Genomic DNA, 23,192 nt, shown 5'->3' on the forward strand with positions numbered 1-23,192 from the left:
AATCTGCATTTTGAGAGATTTGTGGAAGTGGACAATTGTGGAGGGATTCTAAGCCGATACTGGGAACTAGTTTCAAAGGGTGGGTGAGCTCATAAGTGAAGGATTGTTTGCGGGTCCTCTTTGTAGACGAATTCTGATTTCAAACCAGTTTGTCGATTTGCTGCGCGAGAAGCGCATGCAAGCAGAAATGTGGAGCTTAGCCACCAAGAAAACTGGTAGTGTTCAAAGTTGGTGGGAGCTTGGAGCTATTTAGTTCCTACTTCTAGCTTGGGAGAACCTTGTTCTCTTGAAACTATCAGTTATCGGGAGCTAATTTTGACTCCCCAGGCAAACTGGCACCATACAAACATACATATGTGATATTAACCCTGTCTATTTTGTAATATGAATAAACACGACCAAAGGACACATCTAAAGCAGAATGGAAACATACATGCTGGGCAGAAATTAAGTGTTTGCATCTCAAGCGCAAGTAAGATTTGCAGCGCGCTTTATACTAGCTCTTGGTTCTACCGAGGTAGCTCCAGCCTAGTGAGTGATGCCCATTACCCAGGAGCTGCTTTTAGCTCCTGCCCGTCAAATCTCAATTCAATCCTGGCACTGGTGTACTAATGTACTGTAGATGATACAGGCAGTCTTGAACAGTACCCCGGAAGAGAGGAAATCAGTATAGTTCACGTAGAATGCGGGATTTGGTCAAATTTCCACACACCTGTAATAAGACATTCTGTTTGAGGTAGACCATCGACATCCAGAACTGGATGCTGACTAAGTAATCACAGAGACAGATGATGTGCTCTGGGCTTTTGTACTCTCATGAACAACTGAGTATCCTACGTGTATTGGTGGGTGGCTATTTCAGTATCTTTGAGGAGTGTGCCCAGAGGGTCCATGCAAAGATTAAAAAGGATTGGTGAGAGGATGGAGCTTTGGGGCACTCTGCAGGAGACTCAGAGTTGGGTAAAACACTATAATTCTCTGGAAGGTTGTTTTCAACCACACATTCAATTATCTTGAGGTACACACACCCCAATGTGGATTCCTATCCAAGCACAGCACTGAGACTGCTCTCACCCATATCAGCAGTTTTCTCACCAATGCCCGCCATGCTCACCTCTCCTTCATCCTCATCCTTCTACCCTTTTCAGCTGCCCTTGACACTATGGATCATCCTTCCCTACTGGAAACTGTTCCCCTCCTTGGCTTCAAGGTCTATGTACTCGACTGGTTGTCCTCTTATCTCTGGCCTTCTCCCTCTCGTAGAACTCAAGCTACACCCACCCTGGAACCCCTTCCCACAAGCTTTCCTCAAGAATCCACCCTAAGTCCTCTCTTCTTCACCCTATACTTCACCCTCGGTAAACTCATTTCTTCCTTTGGCTTTAACAATCAACTATTCCCTAACAATACTCATAATGTTTTCTCCTTCCCCCTCCAATCTTCGAAGTTTAGTTTAGTTGATTATTTGTAGAGCGCACCTAACCCTAAGGTATCGGGGTGCTTGAACATAACTTATTCGTTGCAAGTACAAATACAAAGAAGATGACAAAGGCATGAAGACCAGGTTACAGATTGATCAGCATGGCAACAATGGGATAAATACAGGAAGCCGAGGAACACCACTCCTTAGGCTGAGGCGCCATGGTAATAAAAAGAACGTACAATAGAAATGGTACAGCAAGTAACTAAACTAGTACAAATACGGAGAAGATGAGAAAGGCATGAAGACCAGGTTACAGATTGATCAGCATGGCAACAATGGGATAAATACAGGAAGCCGAGGAACACCACTCCTTAGGCTGAGGCGCCATGGTAATAAAAGGAACGTACAATAGAAATGGTACAGCAGGTAACTAATCTAAAGGTCAGGAATACTAGAATCACAAAAGTCATAAATAATGGAAGATCAACGGCCCAGCAATGGGGGTGGTTGAGGAGCATGGAAGGCACTAGCTGAGGAATGAGTTAATGTTGCTGGGCAAAGAGCCATTCTTTCCCTTTGGATCTAAATGTCCAGAATCATCACCAATTACTTAGCCACCGTCCACCACTGGATGCCTCTACGCTGCCTCGTGCTCCATTCTTCAGAGTCTGAGCTCTTTCTCCCTGCCTACATCACCCTCCTATCTCCTTCCCCCTGACCAGCTCACCCACGGCTAGGAATCTTGGGGTTATTTTTGACAGTGACCTGAAACTCTGTCAGTTCAACATAGCCGCTGTCACCTCTGCCAGACACTCAACCTCCTAAATATTATGAAAACCTCTCTACACACCCCATTCACAAACAACTCAACTAAACCTTTTCACTGCTCTTGTGCTCAGCAAACTCTACTACTAGACACAGCAACTTCTTGGTCTACCCCCTTTATTTTTTTGCTCCCCTCAACATTCTTCAACTTTGCGACACGCACCTTTTTCAGTTTAGCAGTTCCTTCCCCACCTCTGCCTTCCGCCACAATGCTGGATGGCTCCACATGCAAAATCCCTCTCCTTAAATTCCTGCTACTCGCCTATCAATCAATCCACGGTCTTGCCACTTTAGTGCCTCCTTGACTGCATCTCGCTGTACTCTCCCTCCTGGACTCACCTCTCCTTGTCTCTCTTCAAGCTGTCATTCCTCCATCTCAGCGCTGCTTTTGTGGCTTTTGCCCACTTACTCCAGCCACGAATGCACCCCTTCAGTTGAATTATTCAAAACGAGGCTCAAACTCCATCTGCTAACGAAGGCAGGGGCCCCACCTCCCCATGCATTCCTATCCAGCGCTCCTGCATTCTGCACCCAAGACTACTCTATATCATTTGTAAAGTACATTTTGTCCTCAGCCTCCCTAGTATAAATATTTTGTCCCTGATACATGTTCCCACACGCTTTCACCTCCTCCCCCCAGTATGCGTCACATAATATAGCAATACTCTTCTACGGTTGGACCATACCCTCCGCTTTTTTATTGGCTACTTTGCAAATCATTGCTGTTCGAAATGGCCCCCTGCTCTTCAATAAGTAAAAATGCAAAACTCCTTTATACCTCATGCACCTGGTTATAAAATGGATCGGTCTAGTGCGATTGGCTTGCCACTGCCCAGGCTGAAGTCCTTGTCTGCTAGTTATTGACCCCCATAGCAGTCCATACAGGCAAACCGAGTTCAAGCGTCTGTGGTATAGGCCTTTTGGTCTGGGATGTTTTCCTAAGTTATGGTGTGATGTGTGTGTACCTGTGGACTTGTGTTGTGATATTATTGATTCAGTACTACTGCCTTTTAAAGGAGCTCCGCTACTTTTTTTTAACAGGCCATGAACACCCCTATGAAATTAAGATGAGCCACGTTCGTGATGCCCTGCTGCAGGCCCACTGCGCCAAGGACAGCATCTTGGCGCTGGATCTTCATGGCACTGACCGAAGGGAGCAGATGCCCGGGGAGATGCGCTGCCAGTTCATTCTCAAGCCCAGTCGCATGGCTGCGTGCCAGTCACTGAATGGTAAGTGCCTCTCCCTTGCGCACAGTGGGACTGATCAAACACTGGGCATCTAAGTGCGGCCAGCAGGAGGGCCCACTGGATGGTTACCCAGGACCACGGCCCGTGGCTGCTGCTTTATAACTGCACTTCCACAGGACAGGTTGGAGGTGTGTCTCTGCAGTCAACTGACTGGATGCGGTAGGAACTGTAAAGGTCATACATCTGCAGCCCACTGTACCGCCCCCTACTGGCATACCTAGCCGTAACCTGATAGCAGAGTGAGAGTAAGAAGCACTTGAAGTTTGCCCAACTGGCCCTCTGACCCAACATAGCATTGCAAGCGGGGCTGTACTTTCACTTTTCCAACTAGACATATGCAACGTTCTATTTGCTAAAAAGCCAGCCCTGGATGAAGTTGACTTTATCATGTGGGTCAAGTTGGCACCTCTGCTGGTCCCAAAGCTACTTTGCTGCCTATGATCGAGACTCCACCACGAGTCCTTGAACCTCTCCTGTTGCCTGTTGCCAGTAGAGTAACTTTGCTGAAAATGTTGGGGGTGGGGGGAGTAAGGCCAGACCCACCCCCCACTAATATACCTGTTAAATGCACCAGCAATGCAAGCTACCTCTCTGCGATTGTGACTCCGCGCGCGGTGGCTTTTGATTGACAGAAGTACATTAAACTCCATTAAACTGCCAAACGGACGAAGTGCCTGATGGGAAGCGGCTCAATAGTATGAGGCTATGCAGAGTCTTGGGGCGACATTAGGGCTGACGTTGCAAAGCTAGAGGTGAACCCGCAAGTGGGCTTCCCTGTCTGTAAAGGTGAGCGTCTCGCAGTGCGTGCAGCATCAGAGCGTGTGGGCACGTACAGCGTCTCAGGCGTCGTGGGGGAGGGGGGTGTCTCATTGGCTGTGGCACAGGCATGCTATTCTGCTGAACGATCGAGGACTATGACAAGCTGGATATGATAATGCCCTGATTACTTACAGGAAATCCCACTACACCGAGTCCTTCTCTTCTTCATCACAGTCCTAAAACCCCCGCGTCCTACCTTAGACGGATATTGAGGCTATAACAGCTTGGGGTGGCGGGACGTGCCGGGGTTCGTCCAGCACTTTATCCTACACCCATCTTCCTTGTTCCAGTCCTTGCCTCGAGAGTTCAAGAGCAGTAGTCTGGATATTGAACCAAAAAGTCTGGTGAAGGCCACGTGCCTGCCCTATAGATATCATCTATCAGAATCACGTTATCGGCTGGCGAGGAGGTGGATATTGCCCTTGTGGAGGGCCGTAATGCCCTGCCAGAGGACGAGTCCTCAACCCCCTGGTAGACTAGACCGCTCCAGTGGTGCTCTGAATCCATCTACTTTGCGGTAACAGTGGAAGCTTTCTTGTGGAGGCCCGGAGAAGAGCATGAAAACACTGAGGCTGCGCGACAAACCCAGAGACTAGGCAGGTCTACCGGCAACCCAACCCTGCTGGCGCATTCTAATAGCCTTCTTGCCCGCATCTTATAAGCAATACAGCCTCTTATGAGCTCCGAAGCCCTACGTATGCCCCCTCGCTTCAGAGCATAAGTTGGGCTTCTGGGCACATAAGAGGGCATACTGCCCACAGCTGCATGCAATAATGCTTAATATGTATATATTTTTTCTTTTTTCACTGTGCTTGTTTTTTCTTGCACTGCTCAGCGCCTCTGGCCTGGCTACCAAAGGAGAGCTAAGAAACGCCTCTGAGGGCCTTAGGCTATCTCTCTGGCTGCAAGTTGCTGCATTGGAAGTTAGGTGGGGGGAAATATGTGACGCTTTAAGTGTTAGTCATCTCCCCCACTTACACTCCCTCCACATCTTCAACACACAAACACTTTGAAGCAATTTCTTACTCATTTCTTTAAGTGTCGGTCCCAGAGATGGCCTGAAACACATATTGTGATGACGCGCAGCAGTGCTTAAACTGCCTTCCCAACAATTGGTACCTTTCTGATGTGTCGCGTTCTCGTGTAAAATATCCGTTGGCCATCATGTTACTGTCTGGCCAATTGCAACACTGCTTTAAGGGAAATGCGAGACTTGGCACTAACCCGTTAGATATCGGAGACACATCATGAGAGCCACATATATGAGAAGGAGCAGAAAGGCCATGTATCTGCATGCACACTCAGAATTAATGACAACATTCAATTAAAGTGACCTAGCAGTGTGTGAAATGTATTTGTATTTATTTTATTGGTTTTTCATAACGCACTTAATACCCGAGATCGGTTTCTAACTGATCCGGGATTCGAACCTCTATTGCTCTGGGTGGCCTTGCTTCCAAGACCAGCACGTTGCCCCTGTGCTATCCTCGCTTGAAATAAGTTTCGATTCTAATAGAATAATTGGCCTAAAGATGTAAGTCTCACCATGCCATTAATCATTGACTTGCATGTACATAACAAGAAGATGCCCTTCAAGCTTGTCAGTAGACCCACACTGTTGTGTTTGAGTTTAATACTGGTGGACACACGTGCACTTTATGGTCAAAGGCTTAACCTGCTGCCCATTTAGACTCATTGTGTAAAGAGTTTCTGAGCTAGGGTTCCACCCCGCCACTGTGGTGGGATCATAATCATCTCCGATCAAAGACACCGCGGCTGAGAAGGCTGATTGCGTAGTCCGAATAAATGAATAGCCGCTAGTCAGTTTTCTTCGCCCCACAAAATGTAGGTTTCAAGGCTTCTTCTCGGCCTCTTGGTTACGGAATATCATCTATTTGTATATCAGTAATTTTCCTCCAAAATATCTTTTCATTTGATTTTGAGTATCCTCTTTTCATACCCCTGAACATGCTTGAACACTTTGTAGACCAGGCCAGAACTTGAAACATCTCCTTCTGTGCATGGCAGGGCTCGCAGGGCCGCAAGACGCGGCAGGATGCAAGATGACCGTGAATAGACTCTCTTGTGTGCGGAAGGGATCATTAGTGTCTGGGGTTTGCCGTCTCTCTTATCATATGTAATCCATGTCGCCTGGTTAGATAGGAATGTCTGGGGACAAGGGTTGGGTGGGGGCTTTGTTTGTGATGCCTACCGACACCTGGCCTAACTTGGCCTTAGACTGTCAAGATGTACCTCCCGCGCTGAGCTCCTGGCTTAAGTCACCTGGGCGTTGAAGGCAGTGGATAAGCTAATACTCTCCCTGAAAGCGAAGTATGAAGACCTCCCTTCTGTGTTGCTTACCTGCATTGGCGCGTGCCCCGCATTGTAGGCATTGCGCGCGATGTAGGTAGCTCCCTTTTGTGAACTCATCTGCCTGGCTTGGCAACCAGCTACCCTCCAGTTTGCCAGTTACTTAGACATGTATTGCTTCAGTCAGTCGCTGTGACCATTATTGGGGCCCATATTTTTGTATAAATGTACTTTCTCTTTGTTGACTGTGCAGTGAACCCATCCAATGAAGCGCCTGAATGCCACACAATTGAACAGGATCTGGGCAATATTTTGCACAGCTTTTGTCTAGATGCAGGTTAATGTCTCTCGGGAAGAGTTTTGGCACAGTGCCTTCTTAATTAAAAAGCCCGACTGTGCCAAAATTATTTTAAAACCAATATTGACTGAGTATACTTTGCGAGTGCCTCTCACCCAGAGCGGCACTCTTCACATGCTTGTTATGAAAAAATTCATTTGCCGGGCTATCAACCGTGGATAGCCCGGCGTCAATAGCGCAGAAAGGAGGGTATGTGCACAGAGAACACATTTGGCCAGTTCATTTATTTTGTTTTCCTCAAAGTGAACGTGTGGCTACATTTCTGTTTTGTACCTAAAAGAAATTCTGATCTAGTGCCTGTATCCCAGGGCCTAAGCTAGAATACAGTTGGATATGTGTCAAGCAACGCCCTACTCTGCATGGTGGCTCATTTTGTGGCCCTCCAGATGGGTTGTTCTTCAACTCCCATGATCCATAGTAAGCGGAGTCAATGGTGAAGGATCATGGGAGTTGTAGTCCACAACATCCGGAGGCCCACTGAATGAGTAACAGTGCACTAGACTGTGCAGACACGGGCAGGACTGCATCCTCAACACCATAGAAAAGAGTGTAGACTTACACGTCGTCTGACCCTCGCGTCCCATGCATCATTATTTAACAGAAGACATGGGCCTAAAACTATGACTAAGGTTGGCGCTAGTCAGTGCCCCCACATATATATTGGTGTTGTTTTTAGCAAAGGATGCACTATGCATGGTGTGTGATCTTCTTGACACCAAATGCTGTCTCCGAACCGTTATGGAAGGTGTGGTCAAGCTTTGTGTCGGCCTCTAAGAAGCTCCTACAAATGGTTTCTTTGAGAGTGTCTACATAGGTGAATCTGCACCGCGAATCTTGTACCTCACAAGACACACGGAGTCATGTCTGTAGTGAGGCTCGTCACGCTCAGTTTGCAGAGGAGACGCCCAATCTGCTAAGAGCTTTACCCCGGAACTGCTCACGTTGATGTTTTGGGCGAATCACAGAATATGTGCTGCCCTATCCGGATGGTAGTCCTGGATGAAGCGGGATTACACACTGAGAACCCCCTCGGCCTGCGCAGGTGGTGAGCGGGGGGTGGGGGGTGTACGGCATTGTCATGTGCCGTAGTTAACCACGTTGGTGCCTTATCTGTGGATGCATGGGGGTGGGGGTGGGGGGTCAGGCAAGATATCCACAGGTTGCAGGTCCCAGAAAACCTGGAAGCTCCTTTCTGGGCATTTTCTCTCCCTTGGTTACTGGGGCGATATGCCCGAGGTGGCAGGCCCAATATGTGGGTAACGACCTGCCGCCTAAGATAAAGGGGCGAGCGAAGCGAGGGTCCCTTCACGAGGGTGGCAGGCTGTTACCCACATGGTGGGCCCAGCCACTGAGGGCCATATCGCCATACATATCGACATAAAAACCCGTGTACCATGCTACGCGGGCGATAATGGTTTTTTTAAAAAAAGGAAAGTATTTTCTTTCCGTGCACGAGTCGCCTCAAGGAACGTTCACGGAGAAAAAATACTCTACCAACTCACAGCTGCAGCGAACAGGTAAGTGGGATTGGGGGGAGGGATTTTCAAAAAAGCGGGGTCGGTGAGGGGGAAGATGGCAGGCAGGGGAGCTGGCCATCAGGCGGCATAGACCGTGGCTTACAGTGGCAGCCCATGTTCCTAGCCACCTGATTGGTTGGCTCCCCCACCCAGGGTGCTATTGAATGGTAATACCCTTCTGGTATTCGGAGGTAGTGGGCAGCGTGGGTAGGGACAAATTAGCCTGGGAAATATCGCCTTGCGCATGCAGCTCCCCAAGCTAGGCATAAATACCAGACATTTAAAGGAGAGGGGATTTCCTGCCAGCGCAAATGCCCTGCTGTTTGTGTCTTTTGGAATAAGCTGTACTTACCGCCCTATGGTAGCTCCGCCTAAAGCCACACAGGCTTGTGTTTAGACATCTCGTTGTGCGGCTGACATTATCCCGGCCCTTGTGATGGAAAAGCGAGTTAAAGTCAGAGAGGGGAATTGTCTGAGAAGTTAGGAACAGGCGGTCAGTGGGCGGGCAACGCAGTTCTACCCAGACTCACAGCAGCAAGTGGTCAGCACAGAACTTGAGCTGATGGATGACAGCGTGCTGCTGAGGTAGCGGACAGCGTGCTGCTGAGGCAGCGGCCAGGACAGAACTTGAGATGATGGATGACAGCCTGCTGCTGAGACAGCGGGCGGGGCAAAACCTGAGCTGATGGATGACAGCGTGCAGTTGAGGCAGCGGCGGGGACAGAACTTGAGCTGATGGATGACAGCCTGCTGTTGAGACGGCGGCCAGGGCAGAACCTGAGCTGATGGATGACAGCGTGCTGCTGAGGCAGCGGCCAGGGCAGAACCTGAGCTGATGGATGACAGCCTGCTGCTGAGGCAGCGGCCAGGGCAGAACCTGAGCTGATGGACGACAGCGTGCTGCTGAGGTAGCGGCCAGGAAGAGAACCTGAGCTGATGGATGACAGCCTGCTGCTGAGGCAGCGGCCAGGACAGAACCTGAGCTGATGGATGACAGCCTGCTGCTGAGGCAGCGGCCAGGACAAAACCTGAGCTGATGGATGACAGCCTGCTGCTGAGGCAGCGGCCAGGATAGAACCTGAGCTGATGGATGACAGCCTGCTGCTGAGGCAGCGGCCAGGGCAGAACCTGAGCTGATGGATGACAGCGTGCTGCTGAGGCGGCGGACAGAACCTGAGGTGATGGATGACAGCCTGCTGCTGAGGCAGCGGCCAGGGCAGAACCTGAGCTGATGCATGACAGCGTGCTGCTGAGGCAGCGGCCAGGGCAGAACCTGAGCTGATGGATGACAGCCTGCTGCTGAGGCAGCAGCCAGGACAGAACCTGAGCTGATGGATGACAGCCTGCTGCTGAGGTAGCGGCCAGGACAGAACCTGAGCTGATGGGTGACAGCCTGCTGCTGAGGCAGCGGCCAGGGCAGAACCTGAGCTGATGGGTGACAGCCTGCCGCTGAGGCAGCAGCCAGGGCAGAACCCAAATTGATGGATGACAGCGTGCCGGTTGGGCAGCAGCCAGGGCCCTTTGCTCTTTGGTGAATGTCTCTTGGCGATCACTGCCGCCTCATTGTCCACAGCTTCTGTAAGCCTGGGGACAGGAATTCACAGTTTTAGTTGTGTTGAGAAAGTATGCCCTTCTTACCTCACCTTGTTGCTACGCCCTTTAAAATCCTCTCCTTGCCTCCTGATAACATTTTGGAAATACTCTGTCTAAATCCTCAAGACCTATTTGTCTCTTGTGAGTAGGGCATCATGAGAAGGCATCCACCAATTTTTAAGACCGTAGCCCCCTGTAAATCTCGCCCCATCGCTCAAAGATGCTTTTTTGTCCTTTTCTCAAACATGTATTTGCAATGTAGATGCCATGTTTTGAGACAATAACATCGTTCTGGTGTTAGGACAAGTTAAAAATAAATCTGAAGAAACGGTCTGCTTTAATGTGCAGCAAGCAGGAACATTTGCCACGATCTTCTCTCGGCTGCATTGCGCTCTAGCATGCCTCGTGATCCTCTTTGATAGTTGACACTCACGCTTGGAGAGATGCTGCCTTTCGACTGTGACATTAGTCACAGCCTTTGCTAAGAAACTTTACTGCAAAATGGCTGTTCTCTTCTAGAAATGTGCATATCGGCACCTAATGTCCGTCCTCTGGATCTGTTGAGAAATCCTTTCTGACACCAGAGGGGATAGTTAGTATTGATTTCGGTGAAGGTTAATGGATGGAAGTTGCTGAATTAATCATAACCTCTGGCATTGCGCAGAGCAACCCCCTGGCCTTTCATTTATCAGCCTGCCATGCCATTACAGGTGGAAAAAGACCACGTGCAAATCAGGATTGGTTCCACCACAAAAGGGGCAGGCGAGCCGGAACACCAGCAAGCCCAGACACCTTTCAGCCTCAATGAGCTTAGTAAGTGAGGTGTAGCCTGGCTCTCTAGGCACAGCTGTTTGTGGCTCTAGATCTGGACAGACCCGTTCTAGTGAGGGTGACATTTAAAAAACTTAAGGTAGACAGGTAGAAGGTTTTGAGTTAATCATCACCTCCAGTCTTGCTCAGACAACCCTCCAGACCATATTTCATCCTGCAATGCAATTGTAGAAGAGGAAATGTGCAGGCCTGTGTATTTCTTAGAACTGTGCCATTGTCCGCACAGCCGTGCCTTATCTAGACATGTGTATATATATACCAGCCAAAAATTGACAGCCAGTGCAAGGACTGAATGATTTTGCTTCATCAGTGTTGAAGGGAAGTAGGGACAGGTGTGGGCACGGAGTAATGGGGTTTTCCAGTTTAAGCACATAAGGTAGTTGTTTCTGGGTGTAGAAATGGAGTGTCAATTAATATTTGTATGTCTTGCGGCCTGTTCTAAGGGTTTTTGATGCCAGTCCTTTGTTTTGTTTGCGGCATCTGGCTTCAACAATTATTCTTTGTGTGGTTTATGGATGCGGTCGCTTTGCAACAAGTAAGTGGAATTGTGCAGTAGGTGGTCTGACTAATGATTGCTGGAGTTCTGTATTTGGTGTTGGGATTTCCAGTAGTTATTTGTAAGAGAGGGGCATCTTCAAGGCATTGCCTCTTTGTGGGGTTTGGCTTCTTGACGACTAACCAGCGGGCCACTGGAATCCCTCATTTCCCCTTGTGGGAAAGTGGTCAAGCTAAAAATGTACTTCTGAATGGCATGAGAGAGAGGCACTCATTCACACTAAAAGATGCTTATGTCCAAACCAAAGAGAAATAGAGGTCGACGTTCTTATTATCTTATTAACTGACATGAAAATCAAGGCAGTGAAATTGCGTATCTAACACAAACATCGGGAAGAAATCCACCAAAGGGAGCCCAAAGAAAATAATTCTAGAGGTCAGACATGAAAAGTCTGTGGGATACTATGGGGACCAATGGTAACAAATGGAGATGTGAATACATGGGTAGACTTGGCTGAGTTTTGGTTCTCCAGTCCGGGAGCTAGGATTCCAGGGATGTACCCAACAAGGGCTCCACAAGGTCAGATACTCTTGTCCGGTCCCCACAGTAGAGAAAAAAAATAGTGAACGTTATGTCGGTCAAAAAAGTTGAGACAATATACCACATGGAGAAGGGAGTGTGATTTTGCAACTGTGATGGCTAAGTTGGGAATCCACAGAGTCAAATTGGGTTCTTGCATTTCTCCAAGTAACCAAAATGGCGGCCCCCAAAGTAGAGAGGTGAGCAGATGACTCCTTAGACTGGCTGGGTGATGTGGCAGTGAATTCAGATCCATCCAAGTGGCTTCTCTCGGATGTTTCTTGGGAAGTGAAACCTTCAGAGATGTTCCACACTTGGCTGTCACTGTCCACATGCTGTAGCTGGTCAACACAACTTCACAGCCTTTCATACCCCTGTGCATACCAGCCAGTCAGCACTTCCCTTCTCGACGAAAAGCTCTGAATGGCCTAAATCTGTTTCCAGAGCAGGAGAGGGTGCCCCTTTAGACGGCACTCTTGGGACTTCAGTTTGGTCCTCTGTTGGATTTCTTTGTCAAGGTTTCATGGTCTAACACAACCAAGTCATACAAAAAGTTGTCCTCTTCTTCTGCCGTGCACTTCCAAATGCTATCCAATCTCTCGGGTTGTCGATGCTTGTAACTGTTGCCCAATAAATCTGTATGATGAAATTACCCAGACACCAGATTTGGGTCTCAGAGAAATGTTTCCACAACAAGGAAGCAGGGTCCCATAGCCAGGTCCTATCCCACAGTTCCCAGGGAGAAGCTGGGCGTTGTATTCAACTGTGCTAATCAGTCCAGTGGTAAATACTTAGACACGGTGAGTGGCTTTAGAGCAAAGCTTCTGCAAGGCGGGCACACAGCCCTTCAGGGTATTGAGAGGCAGCCAAGTCTTCCGCACAGTCGGGAATCCAGGTGTGTTGCAAGGTGGTGGCCCACTGCCATAGGGGCTTGAACCAAAGTATTGCCAGTGAACAATCCAGCTAACCCCAATCTAATGTCTACCCATCTTTTACTCCACTGTAACCTCATTTCCTTTTTATGAAGGTCACTGTTTTCCCCCCATGCCTCCACCAAAATAATGCCGACCATCAGTCAGTGCAAAGAGACTCTGCTGGAGAAAAACTACAATCTTTAAAGGGCAGGACTACAGACCTAGGAGTGGCTGCTTCAGTTTCTAAATGGCAGAATGATATATCCATGATGGGCCATGAGGGGGAATATAGAGGATGCTTGAAGGTGGAATGTGAGCAGATGGAACAGGTATGAGGGAGGGCAACAAAGTATTCAAAAGCGAGGGAAAAGTACGTCGATGAAAACCCAGATTAAAAGTTATTATTGACATTTCACAAAGCAAGGTCAGGATTTGAGGCCGTTGAAAATCTAAAGATGTGTTCAGAAGGATAGTGCTATAAAATGCACATCATGTATCTCCAGTGGATGAACGATGAGGGAAGAGGAGCTTTCTCCAACTGGATCGGTGGCGTGTCTTGCTCCCAGGGTTGTTAAATTGATTAATTGTTCCCTTAATCCCTGTATGTTTAGGAGTGCACAGGGCTGTGTAGGCATTTGATGCTTCTACTGTGAAAATGATGCGCGTAGATGAGCAGATGGTCTTTTCGGAAAACAAGGCCCGTATGAGGTGGAGACAGACATGCCTGATTATGGAAAGATCCCTCGCAAAGTCAGCCATGCTCAAGGAGGTTATATTTGGCCTCGTACCTTCGGAATATTAAGATCATATTTTTTTTTCTCCAGATGTTTCGCCAAAAAGCTTCCGCCCACTCTCGCAGGGACCGTGAATCCCTGATTAACGCACGCAAAGCACAAGTGATTACAATCCCCCAAGCAACTGTGATCCGCGCCGGGCTGGCAGTCCTGAGAGTCCACAGCAATTCCATCATTGGTGGCGCGACTCTACCCGCAGAAGTGGAGATTCACACATCCCCGCCAAACCGGAGTACAGCAGCCGTTAAGGCCAATGAAAAGCATGTTGGGAGGGCCCTTCTGCCTCATCCCATCCAAACACAGGAAGGATGGAGGAAGCAGTCTCGTTCCTTGCCTAACCCATTCCTTCCAGGGGTCATCGGTTCCATGCCATGTTCACCTCTGCACTTCTTAAGTCTTTCCATGCATTGATTTCTATGCCCAGGAATCTGTTCTGGACCTGCAGTCGGGAGCTGGAGGCCCTGGTGGGTCGTTTTCATCCTCTGGGGCTCTTGGTCTGATCACTCACCTCTCTTTGCTTCATTTCCTCCATCATGAATCGGGCACGTGTTGAAGGTTTCTCTGGTCCGTCTTTGATTAGGATCAATGTGTTATCTTTTCGGATCGGGGACGCTTACCAGGATTTCAACTCACCGCAAACGTTTTACCAGATTTTTTGAGGCATTTTCTATGGACGACTTTCATTCTTCCCCAACTACCCTAAAATAAAATATATCTTATCGCGGCATGCCCCCTACAAAATGCTGCAAAACAATGAGTTCAAACAGTCATTTCATTAATGGGGCAGTGGAAGTTGGGCGGGCACCATGTTTCCATTTTGGTTTCCCAATTTTACGGGAACTCCTAGAAAGAAGGAAGTGTAAATCGGTGGTTAGTTGAACGTAGCAATGGCTACTCCTGCTGCTACTAGCAATCCCCTATAGTTCAACCAATCGGACAACTCATCTGTTCCAAGAGAGTATGCCGTTAGCTACTTTAGATAGGGGATTGTTTGCTTATGACCAATCCTTAAATGCAGAGGTCTGAACCTCTGCGGATGTTTTGGACTACAATTCCCATGATCCTTCAGAAATGACTGTGCTGAGTAGGGCTCATGGGTTTTGCCGTCCAACCTATCTGGGGAGTGAAAGGTTGCAGACCCCAGCTAAACGTTGTCATGAAGTTTCCACCTGGCTGTTGCCATTTTGCACTCAGGTGTAGATCTATATTGCATCAATGAAGGTCGTGCGGCCAGCCATGGTTTTCTAGATTGTAGCACCGGAATCCAGAGCATCCTGCCTTGGCCGGCTGATTGCGGGCTGGTGCCGCCCCTCTGTAGGTCCCTGCAGCTGCCTTTGCCTTCCATAAAGGGAGAGGACCGTGGGCAGATGAGGGGACCTGCACTAGGTCTGACATGCGACCTCAATGCTGTGGTGGGCAAGGCTGGTCTGTGGGTGGCATCCTCTTATTTACAATTTTTTAATGAGTGGTGTTATGAAGGACGGGTGTGACCATGCATTAATGGCTTTTGCACCCTGACCTCTGAGCACTGTTCGGGTGTAGTGCAATGCCTAGTCGCTGGAAGTTCTTCCTCTTTATGCCTGTGGCCTCCTGCTGCAGGCGGGTGAGTATCCCACTGGAGAGCCCGGCTGCCTGTGTATAGGCTGGATTGTAGAAGGGTGAATGGTTTGCACTCTGGTCTGGCTCACTGCATTATCTTTTGCGACATGCATCCCTCTGGGTTCCAGCGGAGGCCCTGCATCCTATGGCTGGTACCCGCATGCTGCGGGAAGCTGCGGGAAGCTGCTTTGGGGGTGATGCTGTAATATTCGCTCTTGCCACCACTCCCACTTAACCAGGGGGATTACCTGCCTCAATCTCTGGGTCACTGTTGCCAGTGGAAAATAAAAGGGTAAGTTGGGTTCTGCATCAACAATATATTATAACAAATAGCAGCTGCCTTCAGATATTCAATGCATAGTTATGTTTGCCTATCGATTCTCGCCGTCTCAAGTTTTGGAATTGCCATTTTTCTTTGTGTTCACGGATGCGCACGCGCTTACACACAGACCTTTTGGCCTATGCCAGATAGAAAAGGGCCGCTGTCACTTCTGGGTGTGATTGCTATAGCAACCGCAGCAAAGCAAATAATGGAATTATAGCAGGAGATGGCTCTCTTCGAATAAACATCTCACCTTTTTTTTCCGCAGACTTGAGCCAGAAGCCATTCAAAAGAAGAAGATCGATCATAAACTGGGCCTTTTGGCGGGGGCCGGGCCCTCAGCTGGACTGTGTGCCACTGTCGCCTACGTCGTCGGTCCTCCCGGGGAGGCTCTTCGGCCTTCCGCTGTCCGACATCTGCGAGAACGACAATCTGCCCAAGCCGGTCCTGGTGAGTCTCCAAGGCAAAGCGACCCTGCTGCATAGGCTTCTTATTTTTTATTTTTTTATTTTTTTCTATTGTTTTTCTTTTTTGCAAAGTGCAGTAGTTGAAGCCAAGGCCTGAAGTAGAGCTTTAATGATGAACTGTTCAGGAATTGCAAGTGTGTTTCTTGTATCATTTGCTGCCTAAGGCTTTACTTTATAAATAGCTTGACAACACCATGTCTTCTGTCATACTGAACATGTCTCCTGCAGATCAGCAGTATATTGTACATAAGTATTTGCAATATTTTCCTAACCCATTTGTAGGTTCAGTTACAGGAACGTCTTCTTGCTGTATGCTTTTTCTCAGTAGCAATGTGGGCTTACAGTGTTTTAAATATTTTAAATTGTAAGTCTTTAGTTTGTGAGCTTAAAGTCCTGGAACTTCCTCTGGCCACTAAATTAATGTGCACCAGGCTCCTTCACGGCCAGTAGCCCCTTCACTGCCTCCGGGCCTTCCACGCACGCAGGGACTGTATCTGCAACCCTACAGTCCCCTGCCTCCTTGCACTTACTTAGAACCGGCCACCCCGGCAGCATTTCCTTGAGCTTGCCTATTGCACTCTCCTCGCTCCCTCCCCCTGGCACTTCTCCTCTCCTTTCCCCTTCACACTTGCTTGATCTGAAAGGCACAAGGCCTAGTAAGATCGTTTGTCTTGTCCTCCCTCTGTCCCCCATCCTTGTCTTGTCGCGCCTAGAAACACTTGTGTGCAGGAGCGTTATAAATGACTCATCATATCATATCATTATCATAACTTGTCCCGCTGTATGCATTACTAGCATGGAGACAGCCAGGTTTTTTTTTTGTTTATAAGCCAATTTTATCTGTGTTTCTTCTCTTGTTTGTTCGTCAACGTGCTCCTCTTCTGAGCCAAACATTACATGTAAAAACATTTTTCATTATTTGTTCAACTATATTTGTGATACCCCCCACCTCCTTTACAACGGTGACACAGTGATTGCTGGGTCTCAAGTCAACCTATGACGACTCACAGACGTTCACCCCTTTGTACAAGTGATGTGATTCTGTGCAAACAAAAAGTTGATTCATTAAAGAGGAATCAGAAAACTGCAGACAGTGACAATAGTGACTAGGTTTATGGAATGGAATGACCATCCTGCTTTATGTTCAGAGTTGGCCTTTCTTGTTGTCATGCCAACATAATAGAGTCCACAGAGGCATTTAATTCCATAGAAGATGGTTTTGGTGTCACAGGTCGAGGAATGATGAAGGGTAATTGTGTACCTCATGTGTGGATGGGTGATGGAGTTACCTTTGATTAGATTATTGCAGTTGTTACAATTGTTGCAAGGGATTGATTGATATTTTATTTCTATCGTGCTTGTACACAAGTGTTTCAGAGTGCTACAAGGCAAGGGAGGGGAACAAGGGAGAACAAAACAGCGATCTTACTAGGCCCAGTGACATTGAGAACGCGCAAGTGCATGGGAGAGGAGGGAGGGGAAAAGTGCATGGAAGGGGGAGAGGTGGAAAGTTCGAAGCAGAGGAGAAACAGATAAATAACAATAAATAAATAATCAAGGCAACAAACGGTGGTAATGCAGCCAGAAATTTGCAAGTGCTAGGTTTAAGGCAGCACACAGGGTAGGTCTGATAAGTGCAGGAAGAAAAAGGGGGGGGGCTGTATGGGTACAGATACACACCCCAGTGCAAGGGGTGGCCCGGAGGCAGTGCGGGAGGGTGGCAGGATGAGCAGGTACCTGGGCCCAAAAGACAGAGGTAGAGGTCCCTTTGTAATTTAGGTATATCACCCTCTTGGTTGCAAAGCCCACCTTGAACAGGTGGTCTCTTATGGAGCTGCTTTTGCCATTTGCAAATAATGGGGGATTTGGAAAAAGTTTTGCCAATGTTGGGTCCAGTAAAAGCATTCCAGTTTTCCTTAATGATTTTTTCAATTTGTGTACTCTGTTGTGAACAGGTAGTTAGATATACCAGATTTATTTTCTGCAGTCTGGCATTGTTTAGGTGTGGTTTTAGAGGTGAATTTAATCCTGGGCACCATTGAGTCCATGAATTTAAAGAAATGTAATAGTTCTTCATGTGTACCTTCCCAGATACCAAAAAGATCGTCTATGTATCTGACGAAGAATTTTAGGTGATGCTTCCATTTTTGATTGTGTAGAATGTGATTTTCTTCCAGATGTGCCATGTGCATGTTGGCATATCTGGGCAGCATGGTAGCATCGATAGAGTTCCAGAGATTTGTACAAAGTATCTGTCTTCGAACATAAAGAAGTTATTGCTCAAAACTATTTTGAGGAATTTCAGAATGAGTAACCGATCAGCTCTGCAGATTTCATTGGTGGTCAAAAGAAGCCATTCCATGGCCTCTAGGCCACCATGAGGAGTGATGTTGGTATAAAGACTTGAAACATCCATGGTGAATAGGATGTTCACATTCTCGTCATATGGTGTTTCCTAATTTTATGAGAATATAATTGGTGTCTTTAATATATGTCTTGAATCCCTGTGTCAGGAGTTGAATGGCGCAATCTAGATATTGAGCCAGTGGTTCAAGGAGGTTATTATTGGCTGCAATAATTGCTCTTGCTGGTGGATCTTGTACGTTTTTGTGAACCTTGAGGAGGGTATAAATCAGACATGGAAGTATGAAGGTTCATAAGGAAATGTTTTGTTCCGGTGAGTGATAAGCTCATCAGCTATAGCTTCATAGGACTGCTGAAATGATGTTGCCTGCTTATTCAGTGGGATCCTTGAACACTTCCAAGTAGTTGTCTTGGTCTGACAGTTGGTTTTCAATTTCAGTTTTGTACTTGGTTGGATCCATTAATACAAATGCTCCTCCTTTGTCAGCTGGCTTAATTGTACGATCAGGATTCTTCCAGAGACAATCAAGTACCTGCTGGTCTCTGTGGGTAAAGTTAGAACGTGACTGTTTTTTAAAAGTGAGTATCTGAAAGTCCTTCAATACTTGTTTTTTAAATGAGTCAAGAACGTAGTTCTGAACAGGAGTGAACCCGTGTACCCAACACTAGGCCCTTTAAGACAAGGTAGCAATACTTTGAGATGGATGGAGATGCAGAATATACTCAAACATCAAAAATCAGACTGACTAAGGAAGTTGGCAAAGTACATCTGTTTTAATATCAATTATCTGAAACAGGGAGTATAATGAACATCAACGAACATCTGCTCAATTTTCTCACTCGGCGAGTTTCATTAAAAAAAGCAGATTATATAGCAAAAGCTTGTCATCATTGACGGAAGTCTATGTGGCAAACTACAAAAACCTACTTGGGAAAGTGATGGGCTTAAAAGGAACATCTAGGTATGCATTCCATACTTGTCTGGCAAAGTGATTGGGTTTCTTTCATCAGCTGGGGCAACTAAGCTCTCCTCTAGTGCAAGTCACTACGACCGTCATCAAATACACAATATCCCATTGGTTGTACAAACTATAGGGCTCTCTATTACGTGTCCTTCTACAATTGGTTGGCACCCTTTTACCCCTTTGTAATAATCCACACACGCTGGCAGCATGCAGGCTGGCACCCAAGTGCTGGTGGGCTGGTCATAACCAAAGCTTCCCACCTAATTAGCCTGCCATCTACCATCACTCTTGCAGTCTGCCAGTCAATTAGCCCTTTGAACATTGGCCTTGGAAATGTTCTCTGTGCCTGGGAATAAAAGGGAGTAGATGCATACTTTGTCTCTTGGTTTCGATACAGCTCAACTCAGTATCTATTTTCATCCGGCCATGTGACTAGAGACCATGTTTCAGAGCTTTTCTGTATTTGAAATACTATTAAATGATAAACCTCTGACGTCTTAAATGTTCTTGCTCCTCACCTCAAACAGGAGTTTGTTCTTTTTACACATTGTGTAGCTACTGCATGAACATCCAAGCTCACGGTGGTCTTGACTTCCTGGTGCTGGGCCAGCCAAGCTCTTCTTGAATCTACCTCCGGTATTAGCTGTTTTGCAACTGCTCCACACTGAAAAACCTTTTTGTTCAAGGGTCCAGATTCTGTTAAAGTGTGTTGTGGAACATCCATAGTCTATACATTCCTATGCATATACATTGGTGCATCGCCGCAATCTATTCACTACGTAGCCAGCCTTTAAGAATACTTTGTCTACTTGAGTTACTGCGCCTGTACATTTGTAAAATGACTTGGCGTTTTCTTCATCGTTTCTGTAGCATGAGCATTTTTATCCCGAGCCCGAAATGTTGCTCATCTTTAACACCTCCTCCTTAGATCCTATAGAATGCTTATGGTCTCCAACCTCTTGTCTCATTGTCTTGATGAGTTAGCTCTGCTTTTTCATGACATCATCAGTCTTCTTACTTGCTCGTTTTTCACACTTCCTCTGGGATCGCATACAAATGGCCACCATATTGTCATGATTGCATACATGGCTTTCTCAATGGGTACCTTCCAGGATTCTTTTCGGTATTTGAATTTTCACTGATACTGCACGTGTCTCACACTCTGTGTCCCAAGGCAGCATGGGGGCAGAGCTTTCAGTGGAGGTACTTGGCTCCATCTCTACAGGAGGGATAAATGTACTTTTAGATTTCATCTCAAATTCTGGTTCTTCCCTGGTTGGATCAAGAATTTCACTTGAATCAAAAATATCTTCAGTTTCATCTTCCGGGTGAGCTTGAAGAAACAAATGTTCTCTGAGTAAGGAACTACTGTAGTGGGGTACAAAAGAAATCCCTTTCTGTAAGGTCGATCGTTCAAATTCCGCAGGGTATGGCTGGAGATGTTGATAACTAGGTCTTCTTTGGAGGAAGATTTACTTTGAGAATGGGATTTTTTCTTTTTGCTGCTTCTTGTCTTACACGGTCTAAAAAAGAAGAAAAGAAGAAGAGGAAGGAGGGATATTTTTCGATGTAGTGGCCACCTGTGTTTCTGACAAGGTGGCAGGTTCCTGTTCAGGGGCTGGAATTTCTATTTCAGCACTAGCAACGTCTCAAGAGGAAATTTTAGGGTTTGGAATTCTCTTCTTTTTTAGAAAAGGGGTTCTTCCACTTCTTTTTGTGCCTTTTTAATGATAATACTACTTCCAGGTATAGACAATGTCTACTTTATAATCTAAAGTGTCACATTCTAAACTTTCTAATCTTCTTGGATTCAATCTCCTTCTTGTATCAGTCGAATTTGGAATTAATGTCTTCTAAGATTAATGAAAGTTCTTCCTTGGAAATTAAGGATGCAAGGTGTGTCCTGGTGGTTTCCATGTCAATTTCAATAGAGTCCAGTGATTTTGAAAGTTCTTCGATGGTTAGAATAATTAAGCCCTGTGAACATTTGTTTAAAATGAGTCTCCATCTCTTCACGATCTCTGGGTTGTCCTTGAGCAATGTTGGTTCTAAGTCGATTCTAAGTCCTCGAGGAATGTACTGGGCTCTATAATATTGTTGCAATGTTGTGGCATGAAGTTTTTTACTGATTTCCCTGCGAATAAATCTCTCTAATTGGTTAACTAGCTCCTGAGGTTTACAGGTCGTGGTCAGTATCTTTAATTAAGTTTGTAATTCTTGCGGCTTATTCCTGGGAAAAGGCGAGGGTTTAGATGTTAGAGTTTCTATTTCTGAGAATGACATTACTAAAGATAAGAAGATGGATGCTACCTCTAGAAGCAGAGAAGCCCCTGTGGTCAAGTACACAAAAAACTACTGGTTTAGAGGTACACTCTGGAGTTACAAGAAATTAATAAGGTGGGTAAAGAGGGTTGGTTATGTACTTTTTAAGTATTGTTCAGGTGCACCTGAGTAGATCTTGGCTACAAGATCAACAATGAATACCAGAAAAGAGGTCCACCTGGTTCAGGGGACAACAACAGGGCACACTGTGGGCTGACACTCCCAGTGAATTTAAATGAGGTTATTATCTACATGTATACGGGACTCTTCTCATTTGCTACTGTCACATGATTTATGCACAAATATGTGCAAATTCTCATGTCTTTTCAGTCATTGTAATGATTACCCAATGTATTTCTTGATTTTGTTATGATTGATTTACATTTTTACATAATGATTATGTTTTATTAAATTCATTTAATTTGGGTGAAACATTCTATTAACCTCATTTAAATTCACTGGCATTGTCAGCCCACAGTGTGCCTTGCTGTATCCCCTGAACCGGGCGGACCTCTTTTCTGGTGACATACTAGCATATCCATGAATGCCCACCAGAGCGGGTTTCAAGCAAATTGCTCTTCATCAAGGCATCAATCATTTGTGATGTTGGTAATGTGTTTAGGGTCATTGAATTGTTACGCAAAATTTACGAAAGTTTTTTTTTTTTTATACACAATGATCCCATACCCTGTATACAGTCATCATCTGTAAATCCGTCGTTTCTGGTGATTCTTTGCAGAGATGGGTGCCCCACCATTAGGAGCACTTTTATCCGCTGCTGGCTATCAGCCTTGTTTCCAGCGCTGATGAACCAGTCTGTAAATTCAATACACAGGCCTTGCAAATGGTTGCCCATATTTACACCATTAAAGAAAATTGTCCCCGGGCACGGGTGCATTTTTCACACCTCGCACTAGCGCCCTTTTATCTCGGCAGTCAGCAAGAGGTGCAATTCATTGGGAAGCCTTTTTGTATCATGATGGCGAGAAAGAGGCAGAAATCACCAACAGATGACCTGCTTTGTGACTGGTGCCTCTCTCGCCCGTTCAGGAAGGCCTTTCTCAATTCACTGTATTTTAAGCCATTATCTGAGCCTTATTTTCTGTTTCACTCCATCCTCTTGTTCAGTTTCCCAAACACTAGACCAGATACCTTGGCGGGGAACATGGAGAGAGCATGGAATACGGTTCATTTAAAAAAAAAACTGAAAGCTAAGCCTGACATTTGGTTTTAGAGTCACTGTTGACCCTGTCCCAGTATATTTCAAAGCAAAAGCCAGTTTGTTGAATTGTGGTAACGAGAAATAACACTTTGGAATCATTCAGATTTAAAGCAGCAGTGGATTGCATGGTCACTACCCAGAGTCAAACCCAACAGATACTGTGCTACCTTCCCAAAAACTAGAGTACGTGTCTGCCTCCTTCCCTGAAGACATTCGTTACTACA

At 46.5% G+C, this 23,192-nt stretch overlaps 1 protein-coding gene across 1 annotated transcript in view; it reads left to right on the forward strand.

The window, feature by feature from the left end:
* Positions 1–23,192, forward strand: part of ARHGAP20 (Rho GTPase activating protein 20) — a 281,646-nt gene that overhangs the window by 208,061 nt on the left and 50,393 nt on the right. Inside the window, exons 9-10 of the mRNA XM_069639712.1 lie at positions 3,290–3,478; positions 15,897–16,078. Of these exons, the coding sequence (XP_069495813.1) occupies positions 3,290–3,478; positions 15,897–16,078 (371 nt within the window). The remainder of the gene's footprint in view (positions 1–3,289; positions 3,479–15,896; positions 16,079–23,192) is intronic.

The sequence above is a fragment of the Ambystoma mexicanum genome, chromosome 7q, assembly GCF_040938575.1.
Source record: "Ambystoma mexicanum isolate Mex_15411 chromosome 7q, UKY_AmexF1_1, whole genome shotgun sequence".
Classification (NCBI taxonomy): Eukaryota; Metazoa; Chordata; class Amphibia; order Caudata; family Ambystomatidae; genus Ambystoma; species Ambystoma mexicanum.